We start from the raw sequence: 15204 nt of genomic DNA, 5'->3' as shown, positions 1-15204 counted from the left end.
ATTCTTATGCCAGGTTTGTTTGATTATTATGGTGAATCTGTTGTCTCTTCACACTTCTGCCTCTTTGGAGCTGGTTCCTCTGAAGACTCTGTGGATGATCAAATGAAAACTGTTTAGAATCTAATAGAAATAAAACTTATGTACACTGAAGTGGAACATTGCTTTGTGAATTTCATTAAAACACACAGAAATCAACACATACTCCAGGTAATAAAATACAACAGACAAAAACATTCAAATGAAATCTGACAATTTTTTGAATGTGTTGAATTTTCATTACTTAAAATATTTGCAAATAAATTATTCCTATTCACAACAACTAAGTGAAAGACAGAAGAACAAAAACACAGACAGGAAAGAGTCAATACCAGCCTGTAAAATGGATGTATGTATGGAATAACTGAGGTAAAGTAATGAGTTAGCTGATAATGTGCCCCATGTTGTGCAAATAAAGAAAACTTCTGTTTGCACTGTAAAGCTAATTTTTCACAACAGTCACATGACTGGATTACAGGCTTGAAGAGGGTCCCCTCATCCACATGTTAATATTCCTTAACTGAGGTGTAAAATCAAATTCTCACATCAAATCTGTTGCCAGGTTGCATTTCAGCACAGATAGTGATTGTTAAATAGTGTATTTTTATACTGTTTGGCATCTTATCGAGCCAATACAATAAATTACATTTTTCTTAATGGCTTTCATACTGAAGTCGTTATCGGTTTCTTACTGTATTCCTCACTGTTATGCATTATCTCTCACCTGTTTGTTGGTATTCACTGCTGAAGAGGACCTCTTTAGGGATTGTGAAGCTCACACACAACATATCTTTGTTGGGTGCTACATTGCGCACAAAATGCACAGAGCACCGCTGCTCCAGGGGGAACCCAAGGCTGCGGGAAGCCCTCTCCACCATGTCCTTGTCAGGGCTGTCCTCTTTAGAGAACCCGTAGCAGTGCACTGTGGGTAGGTTGTCATCGCAGTGAGGCTCCTGGTGTAGGAGGCCTCTGAATGCATCCAGGAACTCCAGAGCCAAGGCAGGTAGGTTCATCACCACATGAACACTGATTTTTTTCTTTAACAGTGCCGGCAGCTCCTGCTTCACGGTTTCCTGGATGAATGCTCTGCCGTCCAGGTTGAAGGTTTTGACTTTGCTGTCCACCTTGTTGAGTTTGCAATTGTGCTGTAGCCATTTGTACGACTCCGGGTTGAGATCATTGGCAAACACATCGGCACCCGAGCGGGCAGCTGGGACGGCAAAGGGTCCGACGCCGGCAAACACATCAAACACACTGTCGCCACGTTTGACGAGCTGCACCACACGCTGATGCTCTGTGCTCAGTCGGGGGTTCCAGTAAACACGAGAAAAGTCAAACTCGTATGTCACCCCGTTTTCTCTCACCTGCACCACAGAAACAGAAGATGATCATCAGAGGTCACATCAGTTAATCTGAATATATATACAACCAACTAAACAGATTGATAATGTGTATATGTGTGCATTTGTGATTTAACTTACTTTGGCAACCATGTTCTCCTCTCCAGCAAGAACCTCCATCTTGAAGTTACGGTAAGTTGTGTCAATAATGTTTGTTTTATTGACCACACAGGTGACACCAGGGTTTTTGTCCATGATGACTTGACCTACAATGGAAGCAGCAATAAATATTATCTCCTAATCTCTGAAATCTTAGCTGTTTATAGATCATGGTCATCTGAGTTTGATCAGAAATGTGTGACTAAAGAAGAAGAATCAAAAGCTAAACATATAATATATAATTAAATAATAATATGTAGTACAGCCACAGCTCTCTGTATATTAATACTATGCAACAAACTGTTATTCTTGATCAATATGCTGATTTTTCTCTGATAAATAGTTTTTTCTTTACCCTTCAGAAAATATTGATCTGTCAGCTGTAATTCCTCAATATCCAAAGTGATATTGAGGAATTACTAGTTTTGTTCAGAGTGATATGAAAGTTCTGGATGGAACTGGAGAATGTTTGGAGCTTTTGCTTGAAAAATGCTTCAAACAATTCATCAATCTAGAGCTGCAACGACTGATAGATTACTCAATTGACACAAAGTTAATTCATAATTATTTTTGCATTTTTTTAAAGAAACAGTTTTAAAAGTCTCTGTTTCCATCTACTCTCATCTATGTATATTTTCTGGTTTCATTTCGACAGTACTTAGTTGACCACATGAAAATACTGTAAGAACCACAATTGTGGTAATCCACAGATTTAAAGAAGTGAAAAACAGCCAACACAATAAATGCTCAAATATAACCACACAGCTTGTTTCACCTTGATCATGAGGACAAAACATTGTCCATCACTATAGTTACTGTGCAGCACAAAAATGAAACATATGTAGGAACATTTTCTAAATATCTTCTGCCATGTTTCCATTAATAATTTCTAACGCTTTGGGTACAGTCATCTACTGAGGAGACGGTGACAAACACAACAGGAACTTGAACACAGAAAGGTGACAAGTTAAAGGAAATAATGGTAAATAAACGAGTGGAGAAACAATGAATGCATACGCTTACATACAGTTTGCAAAGTTAATCATCTGCTATGACCTTCACAGTCAGCAAATCTCATTTTAGCTGACTGGGACAAGGGACATTTTGAACCTATATGTTGAACAGTGCTTTACACTATCCTAAAACACCACATTACACAATATTTATGTTGTTGTTTTTTCTTTAATTTGTCACCTGTCTGTGTGTTACTTTGGCCTAAAATCCTTGTGTTACAGCATCAGCCTCTCTCACCTATGAGGTTCCTATATGGTAGCTGGTGGTCCCTTAGGTTCATGTGTGCGATGTGTCCCACTCGGCTGAATGAGGAGGTTACATCCTGACCCTGTGGGAGCACAGCCTGCAGCACTTCTTCACTCTTCAGATTATCGTAGGTCAAGCTCAGCTCATAGTCCAGCAGCTCCTCAGCAACATCGAAAGAACGCAGAGCCTCAGCTTCAGCTTCACTGAAGGACTTTGGTGTGGAGACCCTGATAGGATCCAAGAGCACTAACCGGAAGTCACTACTCTCCTCTTGATCCTGGACGACTCTGGGGACACCTGGACGTTGGATAGTCGACTTTTTCAGGCTTTTGACTACTTTGTTTAAGACCCCAGTGGGCACCCGTAGAGCTGGGACTGTAATGGTCTGCGAGAAAGCCTCTTTGTCCAAAGAGGTCATACCACGGACCTCAGCAGGGGGTTGGTACAGTTTGGGCTCCATTCTGGTCTTCACAGCAAATCCAGGACAAGCTGAGCACAAGTTATGGGCAAGTTTCAGGTTGCTTTGGGTTTGCATAGATGCTAAGACTCTGCTGAAGAGCCTGAAATAACAAAAACGCAGCCATTATGTGGCAGAAAAGTGAATTAAACACAATTAAACTGTTAGGGTTCAACAAAAAGATGCAACACACAGCTAAATAAATGTTAAATACACTATTATTATCGAGAAAAGCCACATTCAGAGCTCACCTCAACATCCTCCGTCCTCAAGCATGCTTGGTTGCGTCATCAGTGGCAGACTAGAGCCGACGTGATTGGTCGAGCGAGTGGAGCTCCGATCTCTGATTGGTCGGTTTCCATTCTGACTCTCCAGAATGCGACGGAAGAGGGAGGTCACGTGATGCGCGAGTGATCAACAACAACAACGAGCAGCTGAAAGTTTGATAAGAGGAGAGTTTAAAAGTGACACCAGAGAGGATGTTTTCATTAGTCCGTTGTCACGCTGACTCGTGTATTTGTGAGGTGTGACCTGAAGCTGTGAGACTTTGAGGTTTGTGTGTCCGCTGAGGTTTCTGAGAGGACAAAATGAGCATTAATGGCAACATAAACGCCGACTTATACAGTCAGTGCGCCGCTGGGGACACAGAGAGCAACGAAGCTACACCTTTATTAACAAATGTAAGTACTGAAATCACAGCTGTCTCAAGTGTAATATCTGATCTGCAGCAGTGCAATATCTGTAGTTTTTTTTTTTTTTTTTTTTTTTGTAGACAGTCTGTCAGCAAAAATGTTGCTTATGACAGATGTCATGTGCCAGTTTCCTCTGCTTTCTGCCTCTGTCAGCACTTTCACGAAAGTCCAGCCTTAAACAGAAATTACACTCATGTATTTCACTGATTACTTTCCACTGATTATACATATACTTCTCATTGGGAAAGTGGTCTCAGACGTTTGGACCCATATGTATTTACTTTCTATGTAAATAAAGATACATTCTTCATGACTTTTGTTCATTTAATGGGGAACAAGACTTTCATTTTGCTCATTATGCTTGAGGGCATTCAGCCTGTAAAGCTGTTATATAATGTGTACTGTGGGTCTGGAGGCAGCTCTCAAAAGTGAATTTCGTTAATTTCTTTCAAAGTTCATTTTATTGAACTTTAACTTGTGTTTTGCTGAAAACAGTCATTTTAAAGATATTACAGATTGTAAAGCCCTCCTCAAGTCCTTAAAATTCCCAGCTACAATACAGAAGGCTTAACCTTTGTGTGTGCCCCATCAAAACATACATTGACCTTATCATCATTACTGATTGTGACACTTTTGGTCCATTAAAAGCAAACTAGTACCTGATACTGAAGTCTTCCTATTGAGTTTTGAAAATGCTTCCATATTCCAGTAAAGCTACCATGGGTGTATACAGTGTGCCTTCAGAGTCATTGTATCATCATGTATTCATCATTTGTTGAGTATCTCCAGCTTTTGACTTAGAAACTTGTTGTCATATACTCTGCCTCTGCAATGTTGAGTAAAGGAGTAACTTTACTCAGATTTATAATATATTATATTATATTATATTATATTATATTATATCACTCAAATCAATACTGGGGTGTTTTTTTTCACTTGAAAACATTTAGCAGTAGACATCCTGAAGCAGACAGATTTAAAGCAATTGCATTGTTTTTATTTTTTTGTTGTTTTTTTGTTGTTTTGTTTGTTGTGTGATTAGGTTGATGTCAGTAATGCCAAGTCTTTCTTTCAGTTTATCAAACGTCATTCATTTGCTCGTTGCTCATTCAAGTTTCGAATGACTTCACAGTGATCAAATTCTCCTGATTTAATGCAATTATTTGAAAGACACAAAGTAGAAAGAGAAAGTAGAAAAGAAACCAGCTGAGACAAGCAGCTCAGCACTATGCTGGGCTGGTGACCCCAGTGTGATGCCGAACAGGGGTAATGAATGCAAGATTCAAAGTGGTCATAAAAGTCACATTCTTAATAAGTGTAAATCAGAGTTATTGAAATTGCTGCATTTTCATTTTACGTTGCAGCCAGTCCATATTTCATCCATCTGGTGTCATAATTTACTTCCTGTCTTTCAGTACTGTAACCCAGGGTGAATCAGATTCAGCAGCCCACAGGTCAATCCAAGCTTGTTGTGACACTGACACCAGAGTTGCCACTCGTTCTCTTCAGGATATCCCCTATTAGAGAGGTCAAGCAGTTTGGGCAGCTCCCCTTATCCTGAGCTCAGGCAGCTGTCCCAGATCCACCAGCTCAAATCCCACCCCATCCATTCCCATTTCCATTCCCTGATCCTACATGCCACTGTGGCGTTGTCTCATGACATCCATCATCAGGGCTGGCCAGTTGTTCTTAATGCTGTCAGGAGCAATTCGCATACAGGCATTACAGAAATTATGAGATTTATTTTTTCTGCTTGGTCTTCACACTCCTTGCTTTACTTCTTTATAACATGTGTTATCCTGTGTGTGTGTGTGTGTAGGGAACAGGGCAGAGCAGAGTCAAAGGAGCCTCCTTTGCTTCATCTGTATTTAATCTGATGAATGCAATCATGGGCAGTGGTATACTTGGGCTAGCTTATGCTATGGCAAGCACTGGCATCGTTGGTTTCTGGTAAGAATACTTTCAGTTCCATCTTCAGCTGCAGTCAGATATATAGATACATCTGATTGTATACTGATTTCTGCTCTATCTGCCTTTCCTGTTTAGTATCCTGCTTCTGCTTGTGTCTAGCCTGGCGGCATACTCTATACATCTCCTTCTGAAGCTATGTGACCAAACAGGTGAGAAGCTAACAATGGACACATAGTCTAACTTTAGATAAGCACACCCCCCATGGCTTCATCCAGATTGTTTTTTCCCTGAACCAACTTCACTCATGATTAGATCAGTATGTAGGAAATCTAGCTGATATGTTGTCTGTTTTAAAACTATGCTATCTTTCTCTTTGTTTTTTGTCTTTATTGACTTCCTACTGGTGATTGAATCAGCTGACATTTAAGATATGTTTCAAAGTAGGATCAATTCAGCCAAAGGGGACCAGATAAAATGAGATCAACTTATAAATAATGGGATGTAGGTCATTAATTACCCTAATCATCTTTGAGTAGCTGAGAATGTCTGATTGATTCCGGTTTGTCTTTTATAGGTATCAACTCATATGAAGACCTTGGAGGGCGAGCCTTGCAGAAACCAGGAAAAGTAAGTCTTTTGGATGAGTGTAACATTTTCCTGTGAAAAAAAGAAGGAACTTACACACTTATAATTTCAACATGACTGGGAAACATGTCCACACTAACCACCCTTTCCAATTTCTTTCTAGGTTCTGGTTGGAATTGTTATTGTTATCCAAAATATTGGTGGTAAGTCCGCTCCCCTTTCATTGGACAGTTGCATACATTATTTCTGACATGTAGGACATAAACTGATTTTGTGGGTTTTTTAAGAAGCAGAGTGGTGAAGTGCTGTGGGGGTCAGACCATGGCCAGTTTATTTTGGAGGCAGATAGTGCCTCCTACTGGAGATCAGATGGCTCTGTCAGGGTTACTCCCTCCTTTCTGTGAGGCTATTATCCGGATTCCCTGATAACCTTTGACCAGAGTAGCCGCTGTCCTTTCTGCCCCCTCCCTTGGGCCTGAAACCTGACTTCTCGTCTAATTGATCACTGATGGTAAACCTACACCCACCCTCTGAGCGTTGAGTAACCTAATGGGACCCCTCCCTTATTACCCCACCCCCTCACTTCTCTCTACTACTGCTGCCATCTCCATCCATACCTCAGCCACAAACAGTGCGCTTCGCAGACAGTCGTGAGCTGAGGTGATAGCTCCTCTGCAGTCATTAGTGGCGCGGCTGAGTGGATTACTGCACTGCCCTCTGGTATGTTTGTGGTTTTCCCAGCATGGGGGCAGTACGTATGAGAGTGTGAGAGCCAGCACTCCAGCATGCATCTGTCTACACCCCGGGCCCCTTTTATAAGAGTGCAATTAGCCTCACTCTGAGTAAACATTCATCTGCACTGCCAAAGGCTGATGGGCCAATTGACCTTAATTACTGACCAGCCCAGGGCTCTCACAGCCCGCCTCTCCCCTCGCTCCTAATGAAATGAAAGTGGCTCTGTCTTATGTTCAACACACTCTCATAACTGTGCTTACTTTGCTGACCACACACAGACGGTTTACATCAATTTTCTTGAATTTTACATACACTCATATTATTAGAATATGTTTTCCTACCACTCGGCCAATAACAATCCTTTCTCTTTACTCAAGGGCCTTTTTGTTTAGAGACGTAAGTATTATCCCACCAGGGATTCCCATGAAAGTGTTGTGCTTACAGTAACCAACTGCATGAAACTAAACCATTGCATCATGCCCCGTTGTGTGATTTCCCCCGTCAGTGTGTCTGTATTGGTTTTCGTGGTTTAAATGGAAAGTATTTTTGACTTTATGGTTTTGCTTAAATTAAAACTTGGCCAAAACACAAAAGAAACTGCTATTGACAGATTTTAGTGCTTATTAATGGCTCTAGCTCTTCTCAGAGTGTCCTTGTGTCTGTGTGGGCTGGAGGGTTATTGGAAGAATTTTCTTTTATAAACAAACACAGGATCTGAGGGATTATGGTCTAGGCTTATTTAACGGCGAGTGCAAGACCTGCCCTGGAGCAATAAAGGTCCCAGCTAAATCTTAGTCTGAGTCTGTGCCTGGCTTCACAAATTTAAATCCCTTAACATTATCTCCCTTCATCACTGACCACACACTGCATCTGAGTCCTGTTTCGCAGCAGAAAAACGTCCTCTTCTCCTGGCGCAATCTCCATCTCCCCTTCACATTTTCCTCTCAGTGGTTTTGGGGCTGGTATGACCCTCTGGAAATGACCCCAACCCCCCCCCCCCCCCCCCTCCCCCGCACCTTTTCTGATTGGCTGTCCAAGGAAGGATGCAGGAGCCTGTCGGAGGCTGATAATATCCTGTTTCCTCCTGAGGTGGAGAAGGGGGAGAGAAATACCTGGATTAGCGTCAGAGATCATTATTGTTAGTGTTCCTCCCCCCTCCTCGTCCTGGCCGCTACTCCTGGTCTCCAGCAGTTGGAAGATCTGCATAATGTCTGCTCCTCTGCACCGAGGGCTTTGCTGGTGATCCCCTTGAGCTGCCTACCCCACCCATCTGCATTAACTCAGAGCTGTGGTACCCCTCCGCCCTGCCTTTCCATTTCCCTGTGCTGGAAAACACACACCACCCTCTCACAGCAATTCAGGATTGCTTGTGGCAGCATACAGTCATCTGTTTAGTAGTTTGGTATGATTGTGTCCTTTTTCCCCTGTTTATTTAATGATAATAAAAACAACACACAGTTACTGAATCTTTTTTTCCTTTCTCTCACAGCCATGGCATCCTATTTGTTCATCTTGAAGTCGGAGCTTCCCGCAGCCATCAACAGCTTCCTGAGCCCAGGCAACCCAGGGTGGGTATCCAGCCTCTCTCATCATTGAGGACATTTGGTTTAAAATCTGTCACAGCTGTAGATAAAACCAAGCCATTCTTTTAGATTAGCTGGACGGATTTTAAAAGTCCGCACAAAGATAACGAATGACTCATTCCTGTTCCCATGATGTTGTAGATTATACCTTTTGGCCTTCAAATAAGTCAAATTTGACACTTCTGCACCGCAAAGCTACACAAACGAGAATTAGCCCAGCAATGAGAAACGATGAATAATGTGGTGGAAGAAGAACTCTCACCAAACCACACTGCACTAATGCTTTGTCTGTGAGTGATTTGAAGGGAAACTTGTGCTCAGTGCTGTATAGCGTGAAGCATGTATTTACGATAGAGAGCCATTCATCACCCGTCATCAGCAGCCTGTGTCTTTCATTGGTCTGTGTGGACCAGCCTGCAGCTCAGGTCCAAATCCCAGGCCAAGAATGTAACTTCTATCACTTTATTATTGGCCACACTGGTTTAAGCAAGAGTTGTAGCTGCTTTCAGCCCAATCCGTCAACATCTGAATCTTCCTCACACAGCTGCTTTGTATTAGTGCTCTCCTTTCACCCCCCAAATCTCTCGCACATGTTCCCCGGAATCAGACTGATACAAGGGGATATCAGTTTTGCCATTCTAATTACAGCTCACTGCTGAGCGAAACAAAACATTTCTGTTAATGAGTGGCTTTGGGATGTTAACAGACACATACTCAAGTCCATCAAAGCCTGAATGAACGAGTTGTTTCATGTTAACACACTTTCCTTTTTTTTTGGCTCATTTATCATAATGCGGCAGAGCCAAAGCGATTGTGCGCAAATTTGTAGTCTTCTTCTGTGCTAACAAACTGTTTTTCTCCTGTCGTGTTCAGTAACAAGGCCAAAGACGTGGACAGCTGTGGATTTGAGCAGCGTCTGCCAGATTTATGCTGATCTTCAACACTTTGTGGAGATTGGCTCATTGGCAGTCGCACTCCAACCTTAACTGAGAGCTATCCTGCATCTTGTTATAGCGTGAAATGTTCCACATTTCATGGGTCTTCTAGGTATCCTGCGTCTTTACAGTAAGCCTCAAGCCTCCTGAGAATGGATCCTAATGGCAGTGAAGCTCTTTTTTTTTTTTTCTTTTTTTTTTACATCCCTCTGTCTGTAAAAGTGGAGAAGGGGGTTAGCTAAGCTTCGGTAGACTGCTTCAGCTAAACTTGGTGAGAGTACAAGTGATTGGACAAGAGAGAGTCGGGGTCAGAGGAGAGGTCTCCCTGACATCCAGTTACAGGGAAGAATATGTGTAGACGCAGAGACAAATCCATCAGCGCCTATGGTAACGCCACAGCTGTGAAACTGCCAAACAGGGGTCAGTGGGTGTTGATGTGGTCATAGCAGGTGCTGCTGACTGTGGGAGCCCCATAAAGAGTGGTGGAGCCAGTCCCTTATGACCCCATGCTGCAGTCCAATATACAGCAGCGCCAGGCAAGCACCCTTCCCACCCGACCTCGACCCCAGTGGAGCCGGCATGCCTTCCACATGTGTCACCTCGAACACTGCCCCTCCTTCTCTTCTTCCTCCTCCTCCCCCCTCTTTTAGCTCCACAATCCCGAATAAACCACCAAGGCTATCCCTCTGCAAAGAAAAATATTATTCCCCCTCTCCAAAAACCTGGAAAGTTAAATGTGGTCTCATCTGACGGAGTGACACAACGTTTGCATGTGAATTACATAATTGTTATGGTTTGCGAGAGCTAAAGCCCTTAATTCGTACCACATGATGAATCTGTCGCTCTGTATTTGAGCACGAAATGGAGACAAATTTCCAAAGCCAATCCATTTTAAGAAACTGACACTTAATCTCTGCTGTCCCTGACATTTCAGGACCAGGGATATGATGATAGGAAATGTGGTTCGATTCAGCTTTGGCCTTTAATAATTCATGTCCACTCCCTGTTTTCCAGAGGTGCCTGGTATGAAGATGGCCGGTTGCTACTAATCCTAATCACTATATGTATTGTTCTACCTCTGTCAATATTGCCTAAGATTGGTGAGTAAATAGATAAAGCAGCATCTTGATTAACTGCCCTGACTGGTTTGAAACGCTCTTCCTTATCAGATCTCTCTCACCCTCACAGGCTTCCTGGGCTACACCAGCAGCCTCGCCTTCTTCTTCATGTTGTACTTTGCAGTTGTGGTGAGTTTAAATATCCTCCACAACAATGAGTTCATTCAACTCTTCCATTGTTGACCTGTTGTGCTGTCTCCTCTTCAGATTGTGGTGAAGAAATGGTCCATCCCCTGCCCGCTGCCACATAATGTAACATTATCATGTGACTTCCAGGTAATAACAACCTCTATTTCCTTCAAACAAACACATACATAAGATGCTGCAGCTCTGAGGTAGGTAGTCTAGACCAGACGGTCATGGCCATAGGATTAGAAGAAAAACCCAGGAGATTGAATCTACTGATTGGGTTGGCTCTGGCTGATGAAGACCAGAGGAGGCTATAGAGAGCTGTGAATGGTGCCAGTCCTGAGGGGAAGGAAGTTCAGGTGACCTTGCGTGAGCCTGGAAATTACCTCTGACCTTTAGGAATTATAAAGAGAATACTATAACTCCAGACCTGGCATGGGTTAACTTTGATAGGCTGTTTTCTTTTTATCCTCAAAGCCATGCAATGGAATTTTTAGCTTCACCCTGCAGAAGTCATCTCCTCTCAGAAATAATATGCTCTCTCTTCTCTCCCTGTTTCTCCAGATATCAAATTCCTCTGACTCAGAATGTACGCCCAAACTCTTTGTCATCTCCAGTAAGGTACGTACTGTATATGAAACCGGCGTTTCTCTCTGCACATGCTGCACTTGCAGAGTGAGTGAGGTGCCAGCGAGAAGCTGTTGAAAGCAGGTCTGCTGCTGTTGTTTGACTCCGGTGACAAGTCACACTCTCACCTATGAAGGATGGGCTGTATATGTTAGAAATGCAAGTGCGCTGTGCAGCTGCCACTCACATTCATGTAACACGTAAAGGCCATATGTACATGTGGCATGCAGAATTACAGCAAGCACATATTGGCTCCAGCTGTACAAAGATAACTAAAAATCCTGCCTGCATGGTATTTAGAGGTGTATATTTACATCTAGTGTATGAATACATTTAAGGGAAGTTCACACCTGAGTTTTGCATCATCACGTTCTGCAGCCCAGATGGTAGTTACTCCTACACAAACAATACCTCGACCCACCTGCCCCCTCACTCCTGAGTAACACTGTAAGCTGATAATTTGCTAATGACGGCTCTGCTCTGACTGATGTGTGTTTCAGAGTGCCTACAGCATCCCCACCATGGCCTTTTCCTTTCTGTGCCACACAGCCATCCTGCCAATCTACTGCGAACTGGACCGGTCAGCTGCAGTTTTTTATTCCTACAGTTTAATTTAAAGTCACTGAATCTATTGTATGTTAACATTACAGTCTAGTGACTGTCTCCTCATGTCTCACAGACCTTCTAAGGCCAGAATGCAGAACATTACGAATGTCAGCATCAGCCTCAGTTTCCTGCTTTACCTCATTTCTGCACTGTTTGGCTACCTCACCTTCTACGGTAAGCCAGTGACGACAGACCACTGAGTGAAAGAAGCTACTGTAAACCATTGTAGCTACTTTGCTAAGCTTTGCCATATGTGTTCTTATTGTAAACCTCACTCCATTGTTGTTTGCTTGTAGCTCATGTGGACTCTGAGCTGCTGCTTGGCTACGATGTCTACATGCCGCGGGACATCATGGTGATAACAGTTCGCCTGGCCATCCTGGTGTCGGTGTTGCTGACTGTGCCACTTATCCACTTCCCTGTGAGTAGCAATACCTTTTAAATTCTTCTTACACAAGCAGAAAGTACTGAAGGGAATGTAAAATATCCACAGTTTCTTTTTTTACTCAGTTGTGTTAAAATACTTAAAATCAAGGTCTTTGATGTTCTTATGTAAAATACATTTTGTCTTTTTACTTTTTTTATCTCTGCACGCTTTTTTAAAAGTTTATTGCTTCTTAGTGTTTTATCTTTCAATTTTATTCATTAAATGCATTAAATTGATAATTTAAGTAATTTGCCTTTGAACTGCACATTCTAGATATATAACACTTAATTTCATATTATCTGATCCTGTTTTGCAAATCAAACAAAAAGATAGAGCAACCCCTTCACTATCACTGTAGAAGTCTTCCTCCATCATCCAATCCAAATAATCACCCTTCCAGATTCCCTCTTCCCTGCCTCAAGCTTTGTTGTTGCTCACAGAAACATTAACTCAGTAGACTGTCGGGTCTTAATGAGTGTTTTGGTTGTGTGTGTCTGTGTGTCTCTGTGTGTGTGTGTGTGTGTGTGTGTGTGTGTGTGTGTGTGTGTGTGTGTGTGTGTGTGTGTGTGTGTGTGTGTGTGTGTGTGTGTGTGTGTGTGTGTGTGTGTGTGTGTGTGTGTGTGTGTGTGTGTGTGTCTGCTCTAGGCTCGTAAGGCTGTGATCCTGCTGCTGTGTGAAGGTCGACCCTTCTCCTGGCTGATCCATATCACGGCAACTCTAATAATCCTGGGCGTGGTGCTGATGCTCGCCATCTTTGTCCCTGATATTAGAAATGTGTTTGGAATAATCGGTATGTGCCGTGGAGTTTGATGGAGTATCTGTGGAGGAACAGTGTTTGTTATGCTTGATATTATGGTTATATATTTATAAATCATATATATAAGTATATAAAGCTTTTAAAAATGGTTGTAGTTATTTCTGTTATTTTGCTCCACATAGTGTATTCTGATCTGTTTCCAACTACAGACAACATTAGAAGCAGCCAGAAAAGATCTCAGCTAAAATGTCAATATTCCACAATTATTGATCGTGGTGGCTAAAATCACAGTATTTACTCATACATAATTAATGGTGCAGTCCTGCTCAACAGTTTATGAAGCTGCTATTATCAGATGTGCAGTATGGAGTCTGCTCAATTCAACTGCCTTACCTATTTATTCCACAGGATCGACGACATCCAGCTGTCTCTTATTTGTTTTCCCCGGCATCTTCTACCTCAAGATCAGCAGGCAGCCCCTCAAATCTGTTGACTCCATTGGGGTAACTACACATTGTTTAGATAAACCTTTGATTGTGTTAAATACAGAGATGTAAAAACATTTTAGCCTTTTAAGTCACTGACCACAGTCTCTACCTTTTTGTTTCTTAAACATTTGGATATGTAGTCAATTTCCTCTTAGGTGGCGATGCTAACGTTGTATGTGTCCTCTGTGCAGGCGATGTCTCTGGTGGTCCTTGGTTTGATTATGGGAATCATCAGCTTCTCTGTCATTGTCATCACATGGGCGCAAAGCTCCTAGCCCCCCCTCACTGCCTCCCTTCCTAAATCAAGCACAAGAGCAAATAAGGGAAAAACATGCCAAAGAAACTGAATATTGGATGAAGTAAGGGAACAAACAGATGCTAATCAGCATCACCTCAGGCAGATTATTTATAGTAAAGCTGTTCTCAGCACGAGGCATGAGACAGATGTTTTTTTTTGTACTGTGTTACTGACAAACATGGACCAAACTCAGCACATACGATCTAAACCTAAACAAGACTTCATGTTTTTTTCCAAACATTTCTACACATCTTTACCCAATTTTAGGGTGATTATTTGCAATGTCTGAAAGTTTGCAAATGTGTATCAGTCTAAGTTTGTTTTTAACCTGCATGGAACAACTGATGGGTGAAGTGTCAGAGAAACATAAGAGGTGCCAAGCATTACCATTACCTTCCAATTTATTTCTAGTAACATTTGTTCTTTTCGCTCTTTCCATTTTTAACATTCAGCCATTGTGTTGTTCTGTGTGGATAATCATGCACCTTTCATGAACTAAAATAGTCTTCCACAAATATTTAAAAATGCTGTCAACCAAGTCTGAGCCATAAATGTGTCATGTTTACTGCTTTCTCTAATTTGGTTTATGACACATTTTCAGTTTTAAATACACCCTTCATTTGCTGATTTAAGGGTTTAAATTTTTTATTTTATTCACTTTTTTTACCTTAATTAAAACATAAATTTTTCACTTTATGTTCAAACCACATGTATAAAAGTTGTTGCTGCTGCTTGGGTAACAAAAAATGAACACAACACTCCAGGCATGTTAATCACAATGTACTGTATGTAGTTATAATGTAAAATGATTAATAATATTCTTCAAATGAAAGATGTTGTTTATGTAAATTTGGTCATTAAACCACCACAATGTCTTTATCAGTGTTGTGGATAACTCATCAGTAACATGTCACTTTCATGGCAGCGTATTTGATTGGCAGGCACAGTATTGATGCTGAGACCTACTCCTCAGTGTTGAGCAGTGGGTTCAGCCTGTGGCTAATGAAAGCCACATGCGCTGTACGTTTCTAATCATGATGCTGTTTAGATTGTCTTCATGC

General features: G+C 41.8%; 2 protein-coding genes across 2 annotated transcripts; one reads left to right on the top strand and one right to left on the bottom strand.

Annotated features, from left to right (window-relative positions):
• Nucleotides 1-6: 6 nt before the first annotated feature.
• trmt5 (tRNA methyltransferase 5) lies at nucleotides 7-3535 on the bottom strand. The gene is made up of 5 exons (XM_053335757.1): nucleotides 3504-3535; nucleotides 2787-3355; nucleotides 1518-1642; nucleotides 761-1400; nucleotides 7-88 (listed from the first exon to the last, which is right to left on the bottom strand). The coding sequence occupies exons 1-5, from the start codon at nucleotides 3509-3511 to the stop codon at nucleotides 27-29; spliced, it is 1404 nt and encodes a 467-aa protein (XP_053191732.1). The 5' UTR covers nucleotides 3512-3535; the 3' UTR covers nucleotides 7-26.
• Nucleotides 3536-3701: 166 nt separating this feature from the next.
• slc38a6 (solute carrier family 38 member 6) lies at nucleotides 3702-15141 on the top strand. Its single transcript, XM_053335454.1, has 16 exons — nucleotides 3702-3932; nucleotides 5764-5894; nucleotides 5991-6064; nucleotides 6430-6482; nucleotides 6604-6643; nucleotides 8665-8743; nucleotides 10708-10793; nucleotides 10882-10940; nucleotides 11019-11087; nucleotides 11505-11561; nucleotides 12068-12147; nucleotides 12247-12347; nucleotides 12470-12594; nucleotides 13246-13390; nucleotides 13766-13860; nucleotides 14037-15141. The coding sequence occupies exons 1-16, from the start codon at nucleotides 3840-3842 to the stop codon at nucleotides 14118-14120; spliced, it is 1371 nt and encodes a 456-aa protein (XP_053191429.1). The 5' UTR covers nucleotides 3702-3839; the 3' UTR covers nucleotides 14121-15141.
• The last annotated feature ends 63 nt before the right edge of the window (nucleotides 15142-15204 follow it).

Source organism: Scomber japonicus, chromosome 16 (assembly GCF_027409825.1).
Source record: "Scomber japonicus isolate fScoJap1 chromosome 16, fScoJap1.pri, whole genome shotgun sequence".
Taxonomy (NCBI): Eukaryota; Metazoa; Chordata; class Actinopteri; order Scombriformes; family Scombridae; genus Scomber; species Scomber japonicus.
Note: the sequence above shows the minus strand (reverse complement) of the source record. Positions and strands in the feature narration are given on the sequence as shown.

Bases quoted from the DNA above. Each gene is read 5' to 3' on its own strand.
- trmt5 (XM_053335757.1), bottom strand. The intron at 1,643-2,786 runs GTGAGAGAGGCT...CTTCCATTGTAG, and splicing joins ACCATATAGGAACCTCATAG to GTCAAGTCATCATGGACAAA. The intron at 89-760 runs GTGAGAGATAAT...GATCATCCACAG, and splicing joins CAGTGAATACCAACAAACAG to AGTCTTCAGAGGAACCAGCT.
- slc38a6 (XM_053335454.1), top strand. From the start codon at position 3,840: ATGAGCATTAATGGCAACATAAACGCCGACTTATACAGTCAGTGCGCC. The intron at 6,644-8,664 runs GTAAGTCCGCTC...TTTCTCTCACAG, and splicing joins TGTTATCCAAAATATTGGTG to CCATGGCATCCTATTTGTTC. The intron at 12,148-12,246 runs GTCAGCTGCAGT...CATGTCTCACAG, and splicing joins ATCTACTGCGAACTGGACCG to ACCTTCTAAGGCCAGAATGC.